General features: G+C 40.0%; 2 protein-coding genes across 5 annotated transcripts in view; both read right to left on the reverse strand.

Annotated features, from left to right (window-relative positions):
- LOC144537202 (vasoactive intestinal polypeptide receptor 2-like) overlaps positions 1-7,125 on the reverse strand; it is a 47,018-nt gene extending 39,893 nt beyond the window's left edge. For all 4 annotated transcript variants that reach the window (XM_078280723.1, XM_078280722.1, XM_078280721.1 and 1 more), the window contains exon 1: positions 6,723-7,125. In XM_078280723.1, the coding sequence (XP_078136849.1) occupies positions 6,723-6,779 (57 nt within the window). In that variant the 5' untranslated portion in view covers positions 6,780-7,125. The remainder of the gene's footprint in view (positions 1-6,722) is intronic.
- Positions 7,126-10,375: 3,250 nt separating this feature from the next.
- LOC144537344 (disco-interacting protein 2 homolog C-like) overlaps positions 10,376-19,300 on the reverse strand; it is an 85,391-nt gene continuing 76,466 nt past the window's right edge. The window contains exons 35-38 of the mRNA XM_078281008.1: positions 17,773-17,847; positions 16,168-16,342; positions 13,828-13,951; positions 10,376-13,007 (exon numbers count right to left, since the gene is read on the reverse strand). Coding sequence (XP_078137134.1) covers positions 12,755-13,007; positions 13,828-13,951; positions 16,168-16,342; positions 17,773-17,847 — 627 coding nt within the window. The 3' untranslated portion in view covers positions 10,376-12,754. The remainder of the gene's footprint in view (positions 13,008-13,827; positions 13,952-16,167; positions 16,343-17,772; positions 17,848-19,300) is intronic.

Below are 19,300 nucleotides of genomic sequence, written 5' to 3' on the forward strand. Positions count from 1 at the left end.
ATTTTTTAATGACATTATACCTATTTTTTAGATTAAAAAAAGAAAGAAATAGTAGTTAAGATCAGAGGATGTTGAGTGGATATCACAGACGGATATCCTGTTGTGAAAACCATTTAAAACATTCAATTCAAATGCTTTAAAATTGAATAAAGTAAAGTAATCATATATTTCACCTGCTTTCTTTGCATCAATGTTCATTTTGGGTAATTTTGTTGAAAGAACCCCATATTTCTGATGTAAAAAAACTTTAAAAATAGGTCAAATTTGACCCGAGGACAACACAAGGGTGATCTTCATTTGTTTTACAACTCATTTGAAATTTTGGATTTGGATTCATGTCTTTCCCATTTTCTGCTTCTCAAAACAAAACACTAAAATAGAGAGGGGAAAGGGCAGAGGATGAGCCGTTTGACATTATTTAATCCAACAAACATAATCTCTGTCTTCTAATGAGCTCTAATACACACAAATACACACAGGGACACACAGATCCATTAAGGATAAAATGTTCTGGATTAAACTAAACAAACAAATGTTTGTAATGCTGGACCTCTTCTGACCTCGACTCCGTCCAAAAAATATCACAGATTAGACCCGATTTATTCACTGAGAACCATAAAAGCCCCACAGTTTGTCTCCTGTGTGCACATGCAATCGTACAGGAATAAATTAATAATGTTGCCATGGAGTCAGTCAAGTTAGCTGAAGGCTACAATTTGAGCCCTGGTTTTCTCTAAGACTGTATTTGTTCACATTTTGAAAATAATGGTCTCCATTAAAAGTATGCCGAATGAGCCATTAGCAGCTCCTGTTTGTAATGTACACATGGATGTACAGACCGCTATCACTGGATTACTCTGATGCTGAAGAAATCTTAAAAATGTGATGATTCTCAGGCAAGTTCTGAAGCTATAAAGAGCATCTTTTTTGACACTAATCGCGGCCATCGAGTTTTTTGAAAACCACAAAAAAAAAGAAGGTATTTTTGATCCACAGCTACGTTATAAACTATAACCTTGGAGATCAGAGTTACTTAACTAAACATGAAGAAGCAGAATTCAGTTTCTATGCACCACATATCTGCAACAATCTCCCAGAAAACTGCAGATCTGTTCAAACGCTGTTCTTTTAAAATCAAGGCTGAATCATTTTTTTGTTAGTTGAGAATGTTTTAAGATACACTTACTTAATATACTTTTCATATATTACTGATATTGTAATATTGTGATATGGTAAGTGTTGTCTTTTCCTGTTTTTTTACGGGCTGCATTAAAGTAAAGTGATGTCATTTTCTGAATTTACGTCATTGGTGATTATTTAACAAAACTCTCATTGTCTTAATATTTTGTGAAAGCACAAATAGTCAACCCTACAATATCTTCGCAAAATCGTAATATAATGTATTGGGTCAAAAGTCTCGTGATATTCCATTTTCTCCATATCGCCCAGCTCTAGGGGGAACATTTCCCAGCACGCATTGGGCGAGAGTTAGGGCACACCCTGGACAGGAGTATTTCAGTTACAATATATCAGCATCTTGCTTTGAAACAATGAATATATGTAACCTCCATATCTTAAAAAAGGTTCACTTTTCAACCATATTTAGTCCAGTTTTCTCCCAGACATCTTTCCGCCTGCATATCACTAAACCAATGCTCACTGGAACACCAAGAGGACATTTTCTTCTCAGCTGAATTTTATGAGTAGTAACTTGAGCAAATCTCAGAGTAGGGGTGCATGATATATTGACTCAATGTCGTACCACGTTGCGCAATATTATATCGAAAGTGTCACGATAAGTATGCAATATTTTGTTTATTTTGTGGAGCGCTGCGTCCCGTCCGTTGGCTGTGTGGCTTAGCTGTGTTTCGATTTAGAGCTTGAAACGCTATAATGATCATCATCATTTCATTGGCCAGGTACCGTGGTTACCGTGCCAATTGCAAGTTAGTGCACGTCAGCACACGGGGCCACTACGTGACAAACCCTATGGAGCGTACCACATGTGTGCATATTTCAACAGAGTGACAGTGTGAATGAAGAAATAGACACAACAAAATGGAGCGAAAACAGTTGTGTCCTGTTCTCTATTTATTTTATACTGTCCAACCAGTAAAACATGTCCTGTTCTCTTTATGATGATTATTTTTGGGGGTTTTTCCACCTTTAATGGACAGGACAGCTAGGTGAGAAAGGGGAGAGAGAGGGAGAAAACATGCAGGAAATCGTCACAGGTCGGTTTTAAAACTGACCTTTGTCGATCTGAAACGAAGACAGATTCAGAAACACGTTTCGGTGAACTCTCTTCTTAAAATATGAGATCGTATTCTGAACGAAGTCGCCATTATGCCCGGTTGTAAAATCTGGGAGCAGCCAGACCCACGTGACGCGTTCGTCCAATCACCTGCCGGTTTTCATTTTTGGGGCGACAATACAGATTAGAGCCGGCTGCTGTTATGGAGATGTATTACGAATTAAATCAGTGTATCACATATTTATTTTGCGATTGCAAAAGTCCAACGTTGTGGAATTTCTTGTCCAGCAGACAGAAGGTATCCACAAGGGGAAGAAATGCATTACAATTTGATTTTGTATGAAGTTGATAATGTTTTTTTTATTACTAAACAGCTGCAGGACTTTACAGAAGTTAACTTATTTCACTGGTACAAAACAGTAACACCGTCACAGCCTGAATCCTCTTTGTTCTGCTGGAAAATGTTCCCTGAATACATTAAAAACTCTCTCTCCAAAGTTTGTTCTGACTTTTCTAGAAATTTCTAAAAGGGATCCCAACGTTTTCAAATACCAAACATGTCACGCTGAATTTTGGGAGAAAATGTGCACAAAATTAATGGAATAACCCACTCTTTCCAACCTTAAAGCTTCTTAAGAGGAAATGAAAATGGCCAAGATGTGAAGGGGAAAACAAAAAGGATCACTCTGATCCCCTAAAATCAAAAACACAAGACTAGAAACTGCAGATCAGGTTTTTTTGGTGCTTTTAAATGTTCATTTACATCTGAATTTTCAGCCTAAATGAACTGAAATATCAGTTATAAACTTACAAAACGCAGGTTTTCTATCTCTAAATGAAACTCTTCTGGTATGTGTGTAAATATACGTCAAGACTTGGGGTCAAAAGATCACAACATGTAGGATTTTTTTTGTTGTTGCTATTTTTGTTCTTATGACAGAACTTTTCCAGCGAGTTTAACCTTAAATGAGTCACCTCTCTCTCACTCCAGTGCACTGACGTCGCCTCTACAACCTCTACAGAGGTTATATTTAAGTAAATCATCCACTTGAGTTATCTGGCGTTGCATTTAAACCCCTTAAAGGAACAGTGCTGCTTTTTTAAGCTTAGCAGAGTCTAAGTATAGAGCACTAAACAGACCTGACTATTAAAAATTAACCAGCAGCAGCCAGAAAGTTAATCTTTAATTCATGTTTTCACACGGTGATAGAATAGAAGAGTCAGCTTCATCACTGCCGTTTATAAATGAGAGCTGCTGCAGCCGATTTCCAGTCCAATCAGTTAACGTATCGACACTGAAAGCAGCAGAGAGGAAGTTGAAAAAATATGACCATCAAGACACTTGAAAGCTGCACAAACCTTAAGAAATACATCTTAAAATGCACAAATGCAACACTCCCAGTAGGAATATTAGAGGAAATACGAATCAAGTAAGTAAGAAGAGGTCACAATAAGCTCGCTGTGTGACTATTTTAAGAATAGTATGGCCTAATTATGATTTTAAAGGTCCAATATGTAATATATTTACTGTAATAAATCCAAAGATGCGTCATCAGATATTAAGGAAATGAAGTTGAAATACGATCTTTTCTGACAACAATGCTAATGCCAGTATTTTCTCCTTTTGAAATTTCCGTTGCGTTCCGTAATGTCTGTCTGTGTTCTGGCCTGGAGACAGCTTAGAGCCCAGAAGGACGCTGAGTTGGCTAATACCTAAAATACCTAGTGTCTATACCTAATGTTTATATTTGACTGTAGTTAGAAATCCACTCACACTCTACTGTTTACTAATAAGTAAATATACTTATTATTGGCCATCTTGGCCATTTGGTGGTTGTAATGTATTGATGAACATATGCATGTGTTGTTTTTTTGCTTTGTATGTATACGTTTTTTTTGTTTGTTTTAATGAATGAATGAAGACATTTTATTTCAGACATATCAAACTAAACCAAAGAAAACAATTAACTAATGAGTTAAATAAGCAAAACATTCAATAAAAAAAATCAATAAACAATAAGTAACATTAGCCAACACAGACATGTCTGAAAAGGAGTAGGAAGAACTATACACTTATTTAATCCTACCCCTTTTCCATAACTCAGTAAATTATTATTTCATTTAACACATATTGATATCTTAGTTATATTTATCACAATTATCTTATAATATATATATTTATATACATATAGCATCCACACATACATACACACACACACACACATACACTCACTCATACACACAATCATACTCATACGACATATTGCAGCTGTTAAAGCCCTCCTTCTTTCATATACTTTTTGAAAATCATTGCTTTGTACCTTTCTTGAACTGGATTATGTTTGGACATTGCTTTAGTTAGCAGTACGTTGCCATATTGCTAATTGCATTTTTTATTTTATTTTTATGTTATTTAACTCCTCTGTTGTTATGTAATGGTTGCGTTATATGTTGGGACCCCCTCACAAACGAGATGATACATCTCAAAGGGGTTTACCCTAATAATCTCATTTATAACTTCAAACTGAGGCAGTCGAGAGAGAAGTTTGAGAAGCCTTTTAATATCTTCTTAGCTTTAAAGTAATTAAAAGATTAAAAGAAAGATCTTTTAATTACTTTATAGCCAAGAAGATATTAAAGGCTTTTGAAACTTTACCCGTTCCCTCAGTTTCCTTCAACCAGGGGCGATCTAGGACCGGAGCTTTAGGGGTGCCTGGCACCCTTTAACCCTTCTGGTGTCCTCGGGTCAAATTTGACTCGTTTTTAAAGTTTCTAGGTCAGATATTTGAGTTTCTTTCAACCAAATTACACAAAAACGACACGGATGGTTTCATAGAAAGACTCCTCGAGTATAATTAATGATCACTTCTCTACTTACATTTCATTTCGGGTGTTTTATTCAATTTTATAGCATTTAGAGAGAGAGAAAAAAAGAATTGGTTTCAAAACAGTATCCTGACTAAACTTTGACTTAAACCAGTCTGTGATTCTCTAAATATGTTCCTCTGATTTTTTTTTTAAGTAAAAAAATAGGTATCATTTCATATAAATGAGGCTTATTGGTCATGAATTCCAAAAATAAGTGTACAACTAATAAGTTGGTGTTAGTGGTGGAGAAAAAGTGCAGAATAAAGAAACAAAACCCCTGAAAAAAGCGACAGAAACTTCAAAAAAAGCACCAAGAACGTTGAACAAAAACGGTCCTAAAAAAAGGGTTGATTTTTACCTGGGGAGGACAACACAATGATTGACGTCATTTTTTAAACTATGTCAAACTATCATATCAAACTATGAATGATGTAGCCTGACTATAAAGACATCAAACACTCTGAGAAAACGTCCTTTAATGCAGAGCCACAGGGGCCATTACTACAGAGCTGAGGAGGTATTACAAATGAAATCAGATATTTATCTAAAGCAGACATTTGCAAATTGCAGTATAAATAACTTTTGAAAAGATTAACGGCTGAAGAGCACTATTTTCTGAAATTGGCTCAGAATTTCTTTCTGAACGATCTAGACATCTGGATTCTGGGTTTAGTTTCCCAATGCTGTGATATTCCCAGAGCAGAACCCCTTAGCTCATAATAGATTACACAGACTTTATTTTTTATTTTTTAGGGGTGCCGGTATCAAGTAAAAGTGCTAAAATGGCCCCTCGCTTCAACCTTTGTGAACTAGTAGGATCCCCCAGAGGGACACTCTCTACGCCCCCCCCCAGGCTGGACTGTGACTAATAATAATGTATTGTGTTGTTAATACAATAATCACATAATCAGAAAGGAATGTATTGCCACAGTAGTTACCCTACGTGCAATTTGCCTTTGTGATTGGTGCATTCATACACAAGCAGACATACTAAACGTGTAGAAGAATAAACAATGAATACAAAAACAGAAACAGATATATACAAAATAGCTGTTTGAGTAGTTTAACCCTGCTGTTGGATGGCTCCCTGCAACGCTCTTCGCAAGTTTTATTCAATTGTATAGCATTTGGAGGGGGGAAAAAAAATGATAAAAGAACGTTAAAAAAAGTGACAAAATATCAAAAGGTGCATACAAAAATGAAAAACTTTGAAAAAAGTGACAAAAAAAACACTGGTGGAAAAGCAAAAAGTGTCGAAAAAGATTATAAAGATTAAAAAAAAGTTTCAATTTTGACCAAGAAAAACAAAAAGTTGCAAGGTCGACAACACAAGGGTTAAGCATAAATAAATGGAGGTATACGTGCAGTTTAGTGTCCCAAATTATTTTCCAAAAGCTGAGTGTCCCAAATGATGAGGGTCTTATTTGAGACAGGTTGCCCTAACCATAACTATAACCATAACCATAACCCAAACATCTGTTAAACAGGTGGTTTAGCAGGTTCATAATAAAGGACATTGTATAAAGGATTGTATGGGGAATTTGGGACACTAAACTGCACGTATACCAATAAATGATAGTATGTGAGACGGGGGACTGACCGTGAGGATGGAGGTGAAGCCGATCAGGAGCAGAGCGAGCCGGTGCGTAAAGGCCATGGTCACATCTCATCCAGCCCTGCCGAACAGCAGCTCACCTGGCGGACATCTCCAGCAGGAAACACGTGCACTGGAGTGAAACGCCACCGAAGTGAAGTCTGGGAAGTTTTAACGCGCAGTGTCGCCTGTAAATCAGTTTTCTTCTAATTTTTTTTTGGCACGTTGGTTTTGCAGCTTTACGCACGAGTCAGACCTCTCTGTGCGTCACAATAAAAGAAAGAAAAGAAAAGCTAAATGTTTGCGAACAAACATTCCAAAATGAACCGCTGAATTCACACCTGAAACAGTCCAAACTGACACGAGCCGCTTCCCGTTTGTAGTGAGGCGGCGGTCCGGTTCACTCCCCGTTCACTTACAAATAAGTGCGCGTCCCCGTCACACCTTGTCTCTCAGGACGCCCCGGACTGATGCGCGCTCCCCGCCGACCTTAAAGAAGTTCCCGAGTGGGTTTAACATGAAATAACAACAGCGGCACCGTGTGGCTGAACTCACAACTCCTGTCCATTAAACATCATGTGAGTGTTGTTTGTGTTTTCGTATTTGTGCTCTCAAACCCTTGGTCTTTTATCCATTCCTCGCTCCAACTATAATAACACCAAAGGTGATCGTGCCTTTGCCATTTTAGCTCCAACCTTTAGGAATCTTCTCCCTCAGTCTGTCAGCTCTGCTGGATCTCTGGACTGTTTTAAGCATTTAAAAACTTGGGCTGTAACCCTTTTATGCTGTACTTTAAATGGAATTAGTGTGGCTGGTTAGCTCAGTTGGTAGAGTGGGCGCACATACGCAGAGGTTTAATCCTCGACGCAGAAGGTCCAGGGTTTGAGTCTGACCTGTGACGGTTTTCCTGCAGGTCTCTCCTCTCTCTCTCTCTCAGCTTTCCTATCCAATAAAGGCAGAAATTAAGTAAATATTGAATTTGTATTTCGTAACTCATCATCAATATTTTTAGTTATTTCACACTTCACGTGTATTGTACATGTGTGTGTAGCACTTTGTAACTGCCGTGTTTTAAAGTGCTACATAAATAAAGTGTTGCTTACTCACTTACTTATGAGGAGACATTATTATCTGATTGTATTGGTCTGTTTCAAAGTGGTGTCATGGTTTAAGTATATTTTCCTAATTTTAAGGACTATTTTTAATGCGGGACTTTTACTTGTAACTGAATATTTTCACAGTGTGGTATTAGTACTTTTACTTCATTAAAGGATCAGAATACGTCTTCTTGTTTTTAACTTTAGTTCTTTCTGAACTGTTTGTGTAACTGTTTACAGACTGAAATAAACCCTGAACATGTAGTACGTTTAATGAACTGTATTTGTTGCAAATGAAAGGACATGAGGAGGAAGAGAAGAGAAGAAAGTTGAGTCCACAGATCGTTTAAATCAGTCAGGAATGCTTTTAAAAGTCTGATCTGACCTGACGAGAGGAAAACAAATTAGAAACAGAAAGAAGATAAAGATTAACAGAGGTAAAAGCTTTGTATTTATACTGAAGAGTAAATCATTCAGTTGGTTTCTGTTTTTTATTAGCAGCCGCTGCGTTTCTCTAAATGCTGTTTGCATGTGTAAAACTTTCTGTTCTTCCACCTTTTCATATTCAAACTTCATATAGAACTTCTACATTTTGCATTTTGTGAACATTGTGTCCACACCCTGGTAGCTCACTGGGTACGGTGCGTATCAGGGTTTGAATCCAGCCCTGGGCCCTTTTCTGCATGTCTTCCTCTTTCCTCTCTGTTTCTGTGTAAATAAAAGCATACAATGCCCCCCCCCAAAAAACTGACTTTGTTAGGTTTAATAATTATGAAAGTATCTTTTGGTCATATAGCACTGGATGTGCAGATTTAAGGACAAAATGAAAAAAAAACTCAATTAGGTCTTTGCTTGTTAAAATAAACATAAATTACAGTCATTCATTTTCTAACTTAAAATACACAGCAGTTTTCTATTTATTCTGTATTATCAGTTTTTTATTAAGATGACTTTTTTGGGTCTTTTTCCTCCCTTTATTTCAGAGTGACAGTGGATAGACAGGAAAGGTGGGAGAGAGACAGGGGAAGACACGCAGCAAAGGGCCGCAGGTTGGACTCAAACCCGGGCCGCTGCAAAGGACTCAGCCTAGAGGTCGCCCCCTGTATTATCAGTTTATTTGATTTAAATGTGGTAAAAAAATAAAGTATATTTGTGTAGAATATCCTGTTGGAAGAATGTGTCACCATAAAATGTGTTTTATGCTTCTTGACCCTCCGTGCACAGTCACTGTCCACACTGACCTAGTCTAGATCGACGTGCACAGTCACCGTCCACACTGACCTAGTCTAGATCGACGTGCACAGTCACTGTCCACACTGACCTAGTCTAGATCGACGTGCACAGTCACTGTCCACACTGACCTAGTCTCTATCGACGTGCACAGTCACCGTCCACACTGACCTAGTCTATATCGACGTGCACAGTCACTGTCCACACTGACCTAGTCTAGATCTACGTGCACAGTCACTGTCCACACTGACCTAGTCTATATCGACGTGCACAGTCACTGTCCACACTGACCTAGTCTATATCGACGTGCACAGTCACTGTCCACACTATGGGTGCACTGATCTGATATTAAGATCGGATATCGGTCCCGATGTTGACAAAATAGCTGGATCGGGGATCGGAAAAATGAACAGATCCACGGCCGATCCAGTTTTGTTAGTTTTTTTTCCCCTCTGTCGCACGTGCGTCGCATGCTGGAAGAGATGAGTGTACAAATAAATAAGAAGTCAATACATTCCATCTATGTTATTTTGTCTTAGTTAGGAAAGTAATGTTGAGTTAGGAAAGTCTGGTGCCTTTAGCCTCTTCCACATGGTGGAAGGAAGGTATAAGGTGGAAGGTATACAGTGTATTATTAATTCAACATTGGGTATCGACAGATACACAAAGCCCAGGCATCGGTATCGGGACTGAAAAAGTCTGATCGGTGCATCCCTAGTCCACACTGCCCTAGTCTATATCCACAACGTTTCATTTCCAGGATTGTTCAGGTGCCGCTGGAAAGTTCGCCGGATGTCCCTCATTTCAATTGTCCCCTTCCTCTGTCTTTGTGTTGGCGTTCTAACCTCTGGTGGATTTGTGAGGACTATGGTTAACTGCTCCTCAGATCTCTGCAGGGTAAATCCAGACAGCTAGCTAGACTATCTGTCCAATCGGAGTTTTCTGTTGCACGACTAAAACAACCTTTGAACGTACACGTTCCACCAAAACAAGTTCCTTCCTGAGACTATTTAGGAGAGGCACCGCGGCTCTGTAGGGCGCTTAGCACCGCCCATGACGATTGTGATTGGTTTAAAGAAATGCCAATAAACCAGAGCACGTCTTTCTCCCATCCCAGAATGCTGTGTGGAGTAGCCAGACCTTCCTCCTCTGCAGCGCTGTGGAGGAAGGTCTGGCAGTGGAAGACTAACACTGCCCTGACCCCCCTCACCTCAAGAAGCATAAAACACGTTTACTGTAAGTCTGAAACATGAAGACAAACCGGTCACATACTACTACTACTAATAATAATAATAATAATAATAACAAAAACTAGTCTGAGTTTTAGCCAATCAAAGCACTTTATTGCACTGTATAGTGTGACGGTGAGCCCATAGCAGGCTCTTATAAAAGTGTCATTTAATCTTTTTATCATGTGTACAAAACAAGTCACACACACTTGTACCGTACAAAATCAACACTATTTACATACAATACACACACACACACACACACACACACATACGCACAAACACCCACGCAGGGACTGAAACATGACCGCTACGCTGCTACCAACAGACCCAAACTGCTATGTTAGCCAAACAAGCGCTAAGCAACTTCTGATATGCATAAAGTTTCTTTTCTTCTGATAAATGGATGATTTAAACAAATGAATGTTTATGAATTATTCTTAATAAAAGTTTCTATGTAACCTGGAGACTCACGGACAGCCTGACAATTCCCAGAATTCACAGCAAGGTGTGGATTACTACACCTAGTTTGGGGATAAAGTGTTGCCTTAAAGTCTCTTTAAATAATAACAATATTCCCTCTTCTATATTCACACAGTGCACGTTGCTTGTCGAGATTCTTTCAGGTGCTTTATGGTAAATCAGTACGATAACTGAAAGATCGGTTGACTGGCGCGGTGAAAAAGGATTGTTGTGCTCCTTAAAGGCAGAGTGAGAGGGTTTGTCGGGTGCGGTTTGTGGGCCTGGGAATCGCCAATGAATTCCCGAATCGATTCCGATTGACACGGTCACCATTCGATTGGATATCGATCAGGTCAGTTACAATACCAATTTAGCTCGGGTATAATAGAGATTCTCAGAGAACTTCTGCTGTAAATTGTACAAGCAAGAAGCAACCCTCAAATATGTTTTATAATGCACCAGGTTAATGTTTACATTAAGAACTGTACACCACAGTCATTGAGTGAAAAGGCATATATCAAAAAGATCACTATCAGATCACTCAAACACAGATCGAGAGAGAATTGATCATTTTAACCCAACCCTAGTGGTTTGTAAACACATTTAAAGATGATTTTTTTGGGGCTTTTCCCCTTTATTAGACAGTGACAATGGATAGACAGGAAAGTGGGGAGAGAGATGGGGGATGACACGCAGCAAAGGGCAGCAGGGTGGATCTGAACCTGCAAAGGACTCAGCCTACATGGGGCGCACGCTCTTACTGGGTGAGCTAGAGGTCACCCCTGTAAACACATTTAAAGTTGTCCCCTCCTCCCCGAGGGTTACGGTGCCAGCGGGTGAAAGCCAACCCCATTTTTGTAGCTTCCCTCTTGGATGTGTGTTTACGATCTGACACCTGGAAGCTAAGTTTTTATAGACGCTGACGCCCAGAAACGTCCCAAAAATACAGGCAGAGGGTCTCTGCAGATCTTCTACTGGGTCATAAGGGATGATTGAGAGGGGTTATTTACATTGCTTTTTGGGAAAATCCTACTCATTGTGCCTTTAATGTTTTGCTGCATTTGCTTTAAATCAACTTCTTTATTGATAAATATTGCACTTCCATGTGTGTGAACCTTCAGAACCTTCAGGTGAGATAAAGGCTGTCTTTGTCTCCCAAGCTTCGATCAACGTGTTTCTTCTGATGTAGTTTGGGGGATGTTTTTAGTTAAAACAGTTTAAACTTTGTAGTGTTTCAAGTCTCCATACAAACCTTGTTCTTATTTGTGGATAAGGATAAAAAAAAATCTGTTGCGTGAATCACATTAAAACTATGTCAGATGTCTCTGTCACACACATTAACACATGATGAACGAACACACGCACGCACGCACGCACGCACACACACACACATACACACACACTCAGGGTGCAGGTGGAGAGAGCTGCATATAGGGGCTACTATACCTCATTGTGTTTTACGTACCTCTCCATATAGATTATTATGTCTATGTACAATATTTATATTTTTACAATTATCTGGCTGCCCCTGTTTCTAATTGAAATAATACCACAAATCTAGGATTTACTGTGTTTTGAATCGACCAGTAAAACATGATGACAGACACATTCTCTAGTTTTTTTTTTCTCTCTCTCTCTCTCTCTCGCTCTACTATTTAAACCTCTGAAAAACGTTCGGAGCTGCCGCCCCGTACACAGTGTTCCCCTAAGGCTTTCTACAGTGACGAGCTCCCGGTAAAGGTCACGAGATTGAACGGGGGTGTAAAAAAAGAAGAAGCGCATACTCCCACTGAGCAATCAATCAATGAATCAATCAATCAGCCAATCAACCAACCGGCACAACACGACTTTAAAGAAAACGGACGACTTGACACCACACCATATGCAGGTTCAAAAATACAGTACATCTTGATTCTGAGAAATAAATGAACAACGGCAATATGCACGGCATACAAACGCATGCTCGCTCACTCCTGAACACACGCGCACACACACACACACACACACACACACACACAGGCTACATGTTGTAGGCCACATAGATGGGATCCAGCTGGTCTTGTAAGAAGCCGTCACGGAGGTGCATGCGCTGTTTCTCGCCGCGGGAGTTGATGGGGATGACGCCGATGTCCGTCACCACGACCACGCCCACGATCAGGTAGTGCTCCTCCAGCACCGCCTTGGTCACCATGGGAACCAGGTCCAGGGCCTCCTGTTCGGAGCCCTCCAGCTCCACCACCACCACCAGCAGGTTGGTCCAGGGGAAGACCGCACTGACGGGGGACACACATTGGATTTATTAGGTTTCTACTGTTGATAAAGCCGAACTCGTTGATTTTTTTTGGGCCACTAGGGAGCAGCAGAGCTCCTCAACAAGCTTAAAGCAGACCTATGATGTACCGTTTATAGGTTCATACTTGTATTTTGGGTTTCTACTAGAACATGTTTACACGCTTTCATGTTCAAAACACACTCTGATCCTGCCCATGGCTGCTGCACCTGTATTCACCCCCTGTAGGAGCGCCTGTCTTTTTAAGCCCCCTTTCCGAAAAAGCCAGGTCTGCTGTGATTGGTCAGCATTTCCGGATCTCCAGAGTCTCTGGATCGGTGCTCTGTCGTCGCTGCCTCTGTACAGTCGCTGTGAAAGTCACCAATAAAGGCTTCTAGGCCAAAAACTACACAACCGGTCATGTTCCAGCAGGACTGTGACCCGAAATTCATCGGCTGCCCAGATAACAGCTTTCCCTGGCGTTAGCATGTAGCTACATGTAGTGAGCAGTGGATTGTAAGGGAGTATAGCAGCACTTTTTACCATCAAAAATCGCCAATAAAGGCTTCTACACCAAATGTTACACTGGTGGACATCTGCAGCAAAAATGTGGCCTGACATTTGGGAGAAATTATCAACATTTGTAGCCAAGATTACAGGTTTCCCTGATGCTAGCATGTGGCTACATGTGGCAGAGTATGTAATGTAAACATTTGACTATTTAGACAAACATCTGTCTCTTAAGCTGCTAGATGTTCCACTTCTTCCCCAGCTGGTCTCTAACTGTGTCCGTTTGATGCAGGCAGCGTGCACATCCAACCTACCACTCCATGATGCTCTTGTGCGCGCGGATGACGGAGGTCTCGATGTCGATGGGATGGTACCTCATTCCCCTCAGCTCCATGGCCTCCTCCAGAGCTCCCACCACGAACAGAGCATCGTGTCTCTCTGTTTTGGAGAATTGATATTTCGGGGTCATTCACAGGTTAAATAACTGATTGTGTGAGCTCGTTCCAATCTGTCGTTCCCAGCGCACTTATGACACGAGGGAAAAACATCTGGTCACTGGTAAAAAAGTTTAGTATGTAGGGGACCGCAGATCTGCAACGAGCTTGATGAAAGCTTGAAATTGTTGCATTCTGGCTCCATCTTCATGTCTGAAGGAAAACTAGCTTATAACATATGATTGCTTAATATTCTTAGGGTCCTATCTTGCACCCGGCGCAGGGCAGCGCAAAGCCCGACGCAAGTGTCTTTGCTAGTTTAAGACCGACGCAGTTGTCGATTTCCCGTCCAGCGCCCACGTCATTTAAATAGCAAATGCACCTGCACCCATCTTTGCCCCCATTGGCGTGCTGGTCTTACAGGGAGGTGTGTTCAGGTGCATTCTTGGCATATTGCTATCTTGAGGCAGCGGGAAGTGATCGCGCCATTGACCAACAAAAACCTGGTCTAAAGTCAATAACGCAGCATTTCATTGTTATTTTAACAGAGCATTAGTAAAATGTGCCTAGGCTCATGCACAGCGCGTGCACACTATGCTTGTTACACACACATGCAGAAGATTACAAATAAATATATTACGGTGCAAATCCTCCATCATAATAGCAATGTGCCAAGGTCCAAACGCGCCTGGCTTTTAAAGGGAATGGGAGATGATCTCTGATTGGTTTATTGCATGTTACACCCAAAACACACCTATGAATTAATGAAGACACTAATTACAACCCTTTTGAACCATACGCCTGGCGCACGGACACTTTTTTCCACCGTCAAACTAGCAAAAGTGGATTTGGACACGCCCTAAACACACCTGCACCAGGCGCTTCACGCCGTGTGCTTAGATCGTTAAAATAGAGCCCTTAGAGTGTTATAATTGTACTAGGATTGTCTGTATATTGTGGTATTTGTCTGTGTTGTGTATGTTGTGAATTGATTTTTTTAGTGTCTGTATATTCTCTGTTGTATGTTTAATGTTAATGGGCCCCCTCCGAAAAGCTTTTAGTAGCTTATTATGTTTGCTTATTGTTTGTTTATTAAAAGGATCCACATTAGCTGATGCCGTAGCAGTCAGCTACTCTTCCTGAGGGCCACTCTAACCCCCAATACATCCACATTACATCACATCATCATAACAAGGATATATGTAAATCAATGTGCAATACATTTATCACGCCCACATACATACACATGCAGGTGTATACCCCCCAACATACTGTACACACATGTACGTTTCCCTTAAAACAAGAGATCAAACTAACAGTCACACTCAGGAACTATTACATTATAAATAACCCACAATCTAAAAATGTTCGCATTGAACAAACATTATAATTTAAGTTTAAAGGTCCAATGTGTAGGAATTTCTCCCATCTAGCGTTGAGATCATATATCGCAATCAACTCTCTCGCACCACGCAGTTCAAAGTACGTATTACAGCTACGGTAGCCTTCACGCTTCAAAAAGCCGGTCTCTTGCTCTTTTCAATATCCTTTTTCTTTTTCTGGGCGAAGAAGAAGACTCCTGTTCCTGAAATTTGGATTTTGAATACGTGTGATCCTCCAGGTTTCCTTCTTCAAACTTGCCGGGGCGCTACGATACCCATTAGCAGCACCTGTTAGTTCATCATGTGACAGAGAAAATGCGAAAGGCGGAGCAGTCTGTCCTGTATGTCCCTTACCGGCTAACGTATTTCAAGATGGAGCATGAATATGGAGCGTCTACCCCAGTTCATGCGAATGCAAATGTAAAATTTCAAGCCAAAAGGAATCCTTAGAATTGATGGTGGTGGTAAATATTCATGAAAAAGGACAAGTTTGTGAACGGGCAACACAGATTTTGATAATGAACAACTAAACACGTTACACACTGGGGCTTTAAGAATCATACAAGAATCAATCAAGACTAATACAGTTACTTTCCAATGTTCAATCTTTCATCTGCATGATAGATGCTTCTGCATGTACTTCTGCATAAAAAATTATTTATATTTAATTAACCAAACATTCAGGGGTTATTTTTGGGGTTCCCCATTTCACACGTCCTACATATGATCACTGTTTTATTGATACGACGATGAGGTGTGAATGAAACATTTTTAAAACGAGACAAAGAGAGAGACATGTTGGTGCAGCAGGCGGAGAGAGTGAGGTGAGGAAACTAACCTCCGTTGGCGTCGGTGAGCTCGGTGCGGCGGAGGAAGCCCAGGTAGCCCGTCCTGGCCCAGACCGTCTGAGTGTCTCCGAAACTGAGTCTGGAGTTGAAGTGATCCGACTGCAGGACCTCCTCGCCGTAACCGCTGTAGTAGCCGCTGCCGTTATGAGCGCTGTGCACCCAGATCTGCAGAAAGCAACAGAGGAGAGCACAGAGAGGTGGTTGAACTTCACTCTACTACACATTAACGAGGCTGCCTGCTACTACTTCATTATATTTAAAAGTTTGGTGAAGAAATAATGCAGGCAACAACAGAATAGTTCAGAGTGGAGAGGGTAAATAATGAATGTGAAACTACAAATTGGGAAGAAAATAAAGAATGACAGCTCAGATGAATTCAACTTTTAATGATATGTTCAGAAGAGTTCAAGGAGACAGAAAACAGCCAGAAGAGATGGAAGGAGGGAACAAAGAGCAGAGGGACAGACAGAAAAGGAAACAAAGACAAAAAGAAAAGACTAAAACAAAAAGACAGCAAGAAAGACAAAATGGAAACAAAGAAAAAGGATAGCAAATGAGAAATAAAAGCTCAGAAAAGAACCAAGGGATAAGACAGGGTAAACTGAAAGAAGGAAAACAGAGAGAAAAGACAAAAAGAAAATATAAAAAAAGACAAAAATGAAGACTAAAAATAAAAAAAGACTAAAAAAGAAAGACAAGAAGAAAAATAAAGGGATAAGGAAAATATAAATGAAAAATAGAAGACAGAGAGACAAGGTAAGAAAAAGGCAAAAAGGAAAAGAAACGATGACAGAAAACTTAAGAAAAGGGAAATAAGAAAACAGACAAATATGAAATAAAATACAGACAGAAGAAAAGGCAAGAAAAGACAGAAATAAAGGGCTACAGAAAAGCTGAGAAAAAGTAAAGCAAGAATGAACATCACATCTATCAAATCCTTCTCCAAATCCATAAAACTAATTGACTATTGACTAATCAAATATGCTGCCATAATCCAGAATAATGTGTTTGTCTTTATCGCTACGGTAGTGTCTCAGTGTGTGCTTATGTGTTGTTGATGCCTTCTAATGTGTGTCTATGCACTTTCACCTGTGTCTACTGTGTATGATACTGGTGTTATGTTTTTCTCGTGCCATCAACCTGCCAGTAGTCATGATCTGGAATAGTGGTTGTGTCATTTTACTTGTTTTACTTGCCTTGTCTGTGTTTATTTGTTGTATTGTTGTAGCGTATCTATTGTTTTAAGCCATCAACCTGCTAGGGACTGCAGCTGAAAATTAGCCTGTATGGCTAAATCTGGCACATTTACACGTTGGACTCTGTACTCATGTTGATTCATGTGCGTTGTCCCTTTTAAATAAAGAAATCTAAAGCTTGAAATTGTTGCATTCTGGCTCCATCTTCATGTCTGAAGGAAAACTTGCTTATAACATATGACTGCTTAAGTGTTATAATTGCACTGGGATTGTCTGTATATGTACTCATAAAAGAAATCTAAAAAGAAACCGTAAAAAAAAAAAAAAAAACAGGAAATGAAAAGGAAAACCGGAAAGAAAGGAAAAACAATAGCAAAGAAAGAGTTAATATGTGTGGACCTCTCCGAGGTGGGAGTCTCCCAGCGGGCCTTTGGTCTCTGGGTTGGCGATGATGATGCGAACTCCGGGGAGGATCTGAGGAAACAAAAAAAGAAAGTAAAAGAAAAATCTGTTGCCATGGTTACCGCTTCCCTCTGACTTCCGTCTTTTGATTCCAGCACAAACACAGAAATAGACCCAGTTGTTTACATTCAACTCGCGGTCACAGTTGGCACGACTTCATCTTCTTGACGCGGATTTGACTTTAGGACAGACAGATGTGTCAGGGACAGATGTGTCAGGGACAGATGTGTCAGGGACAGATGCAGATGTGATTACACCTCACACAACCACACTTTATTACGTTTATCGCATATCATCTTCCTTGAACACAACAAACGGAAACCCAGTCAAACATTTTGTTCAGGAAGCGTTCAAAGAAAAGGGGGCTGACTGGTAAACAGGCTGTTTCCCCCTCAGTCCTCCTCCTCCCACGTACAGTGAGTCAAATAAAGCGCGGGCTGATCAATAAAACCATGACGTCCTCTATTTTGTGTGTCAGTGTGGGGGAAGAAGACACGCCGACGTCTTATCAGGCTCCGAGAAAAGATCCATCATGCTGCTTCCTGCAGCTACAAAGAGTCATTTCCCTCGCAGATCAGGACTGGGTTTTGTTTTTTACACCGTTTATCAGACAGAGCTTATTTCTGTAAATCTGTTAAACATGAGGACATTAAGTCAGACTCAGTGGGGAGTGAAACCGAAACAGAGGGACAGACACAGAGCTGGAGCTGTTTCATGTCAGCAAATGTTCTCACAAAGTTATGGATCAATTAACACAGTCTTCTCTTCTCTCAGGTTGACTCTTATATATTTAGACATTACGTGATGCTGTCAGCTCTCCTGCTGACCTCGCTGAAAGACCTCGGTTAGTTGCTAAGAGATCTGTAATGAAACTGAAATAAGTGCTGCTCAGCGATCAGATGAGCACAATGTAATTTGCTCCGGGATGAAAACCTGCAGCTTTTAAGTGCTGCGGGAGGACTCAGATGATAAGATCTTTTTTTTTTTTTTTTTTTTAAAGCTTTTCAGGGACATTTCTTGTCTTTATCAGACAGAGTCAGACGAGGAAAACGCTTGTTGGCTCGACACGTTTGCAAGTTGTCAACTAAAGACACAAGAGTATGCATATCCATATATCTGATATATTAATGAGAAAAAAATATTGTTTTTATTGTGAGAATGGAATTTCAGCTGATTATTACATCAATTTAACCCCAATAATGTGGATCCTTTTCTTACAAAAGCTGCAAAACAACAGCAAGCGAATCTGTTTAATATGAAGACACTGGCAGCAGTTTGGGAGAGAAAACATATTCTTATTTAACCCTTTTTTTGCCGGGTTTTTTTTATGCTTTTGACGCTTTTTAAAACATTTTTGTGACTTTTTTCAGCGCTTTTTTTCTTCATGATCAATAAACCTTATTTATATGACATTAAACCTTATTTTTGAGTTAAAGAAAAAAACAAATATGAGGTATTTGGTCTA

The sequence above is a fragment of the Sander vitreus genome, chromosome 22, assembly GCF_031162955.1.
Source record: "Sander vitreus isolate 19-12246 chromosome 22, sanVit1, whole genome shotgun sequence".
NCBI lineage: Eukaryota > Metazoa > Chordata > Actinopteri > Perciformes > Percidae > Sander > Sander vitreus.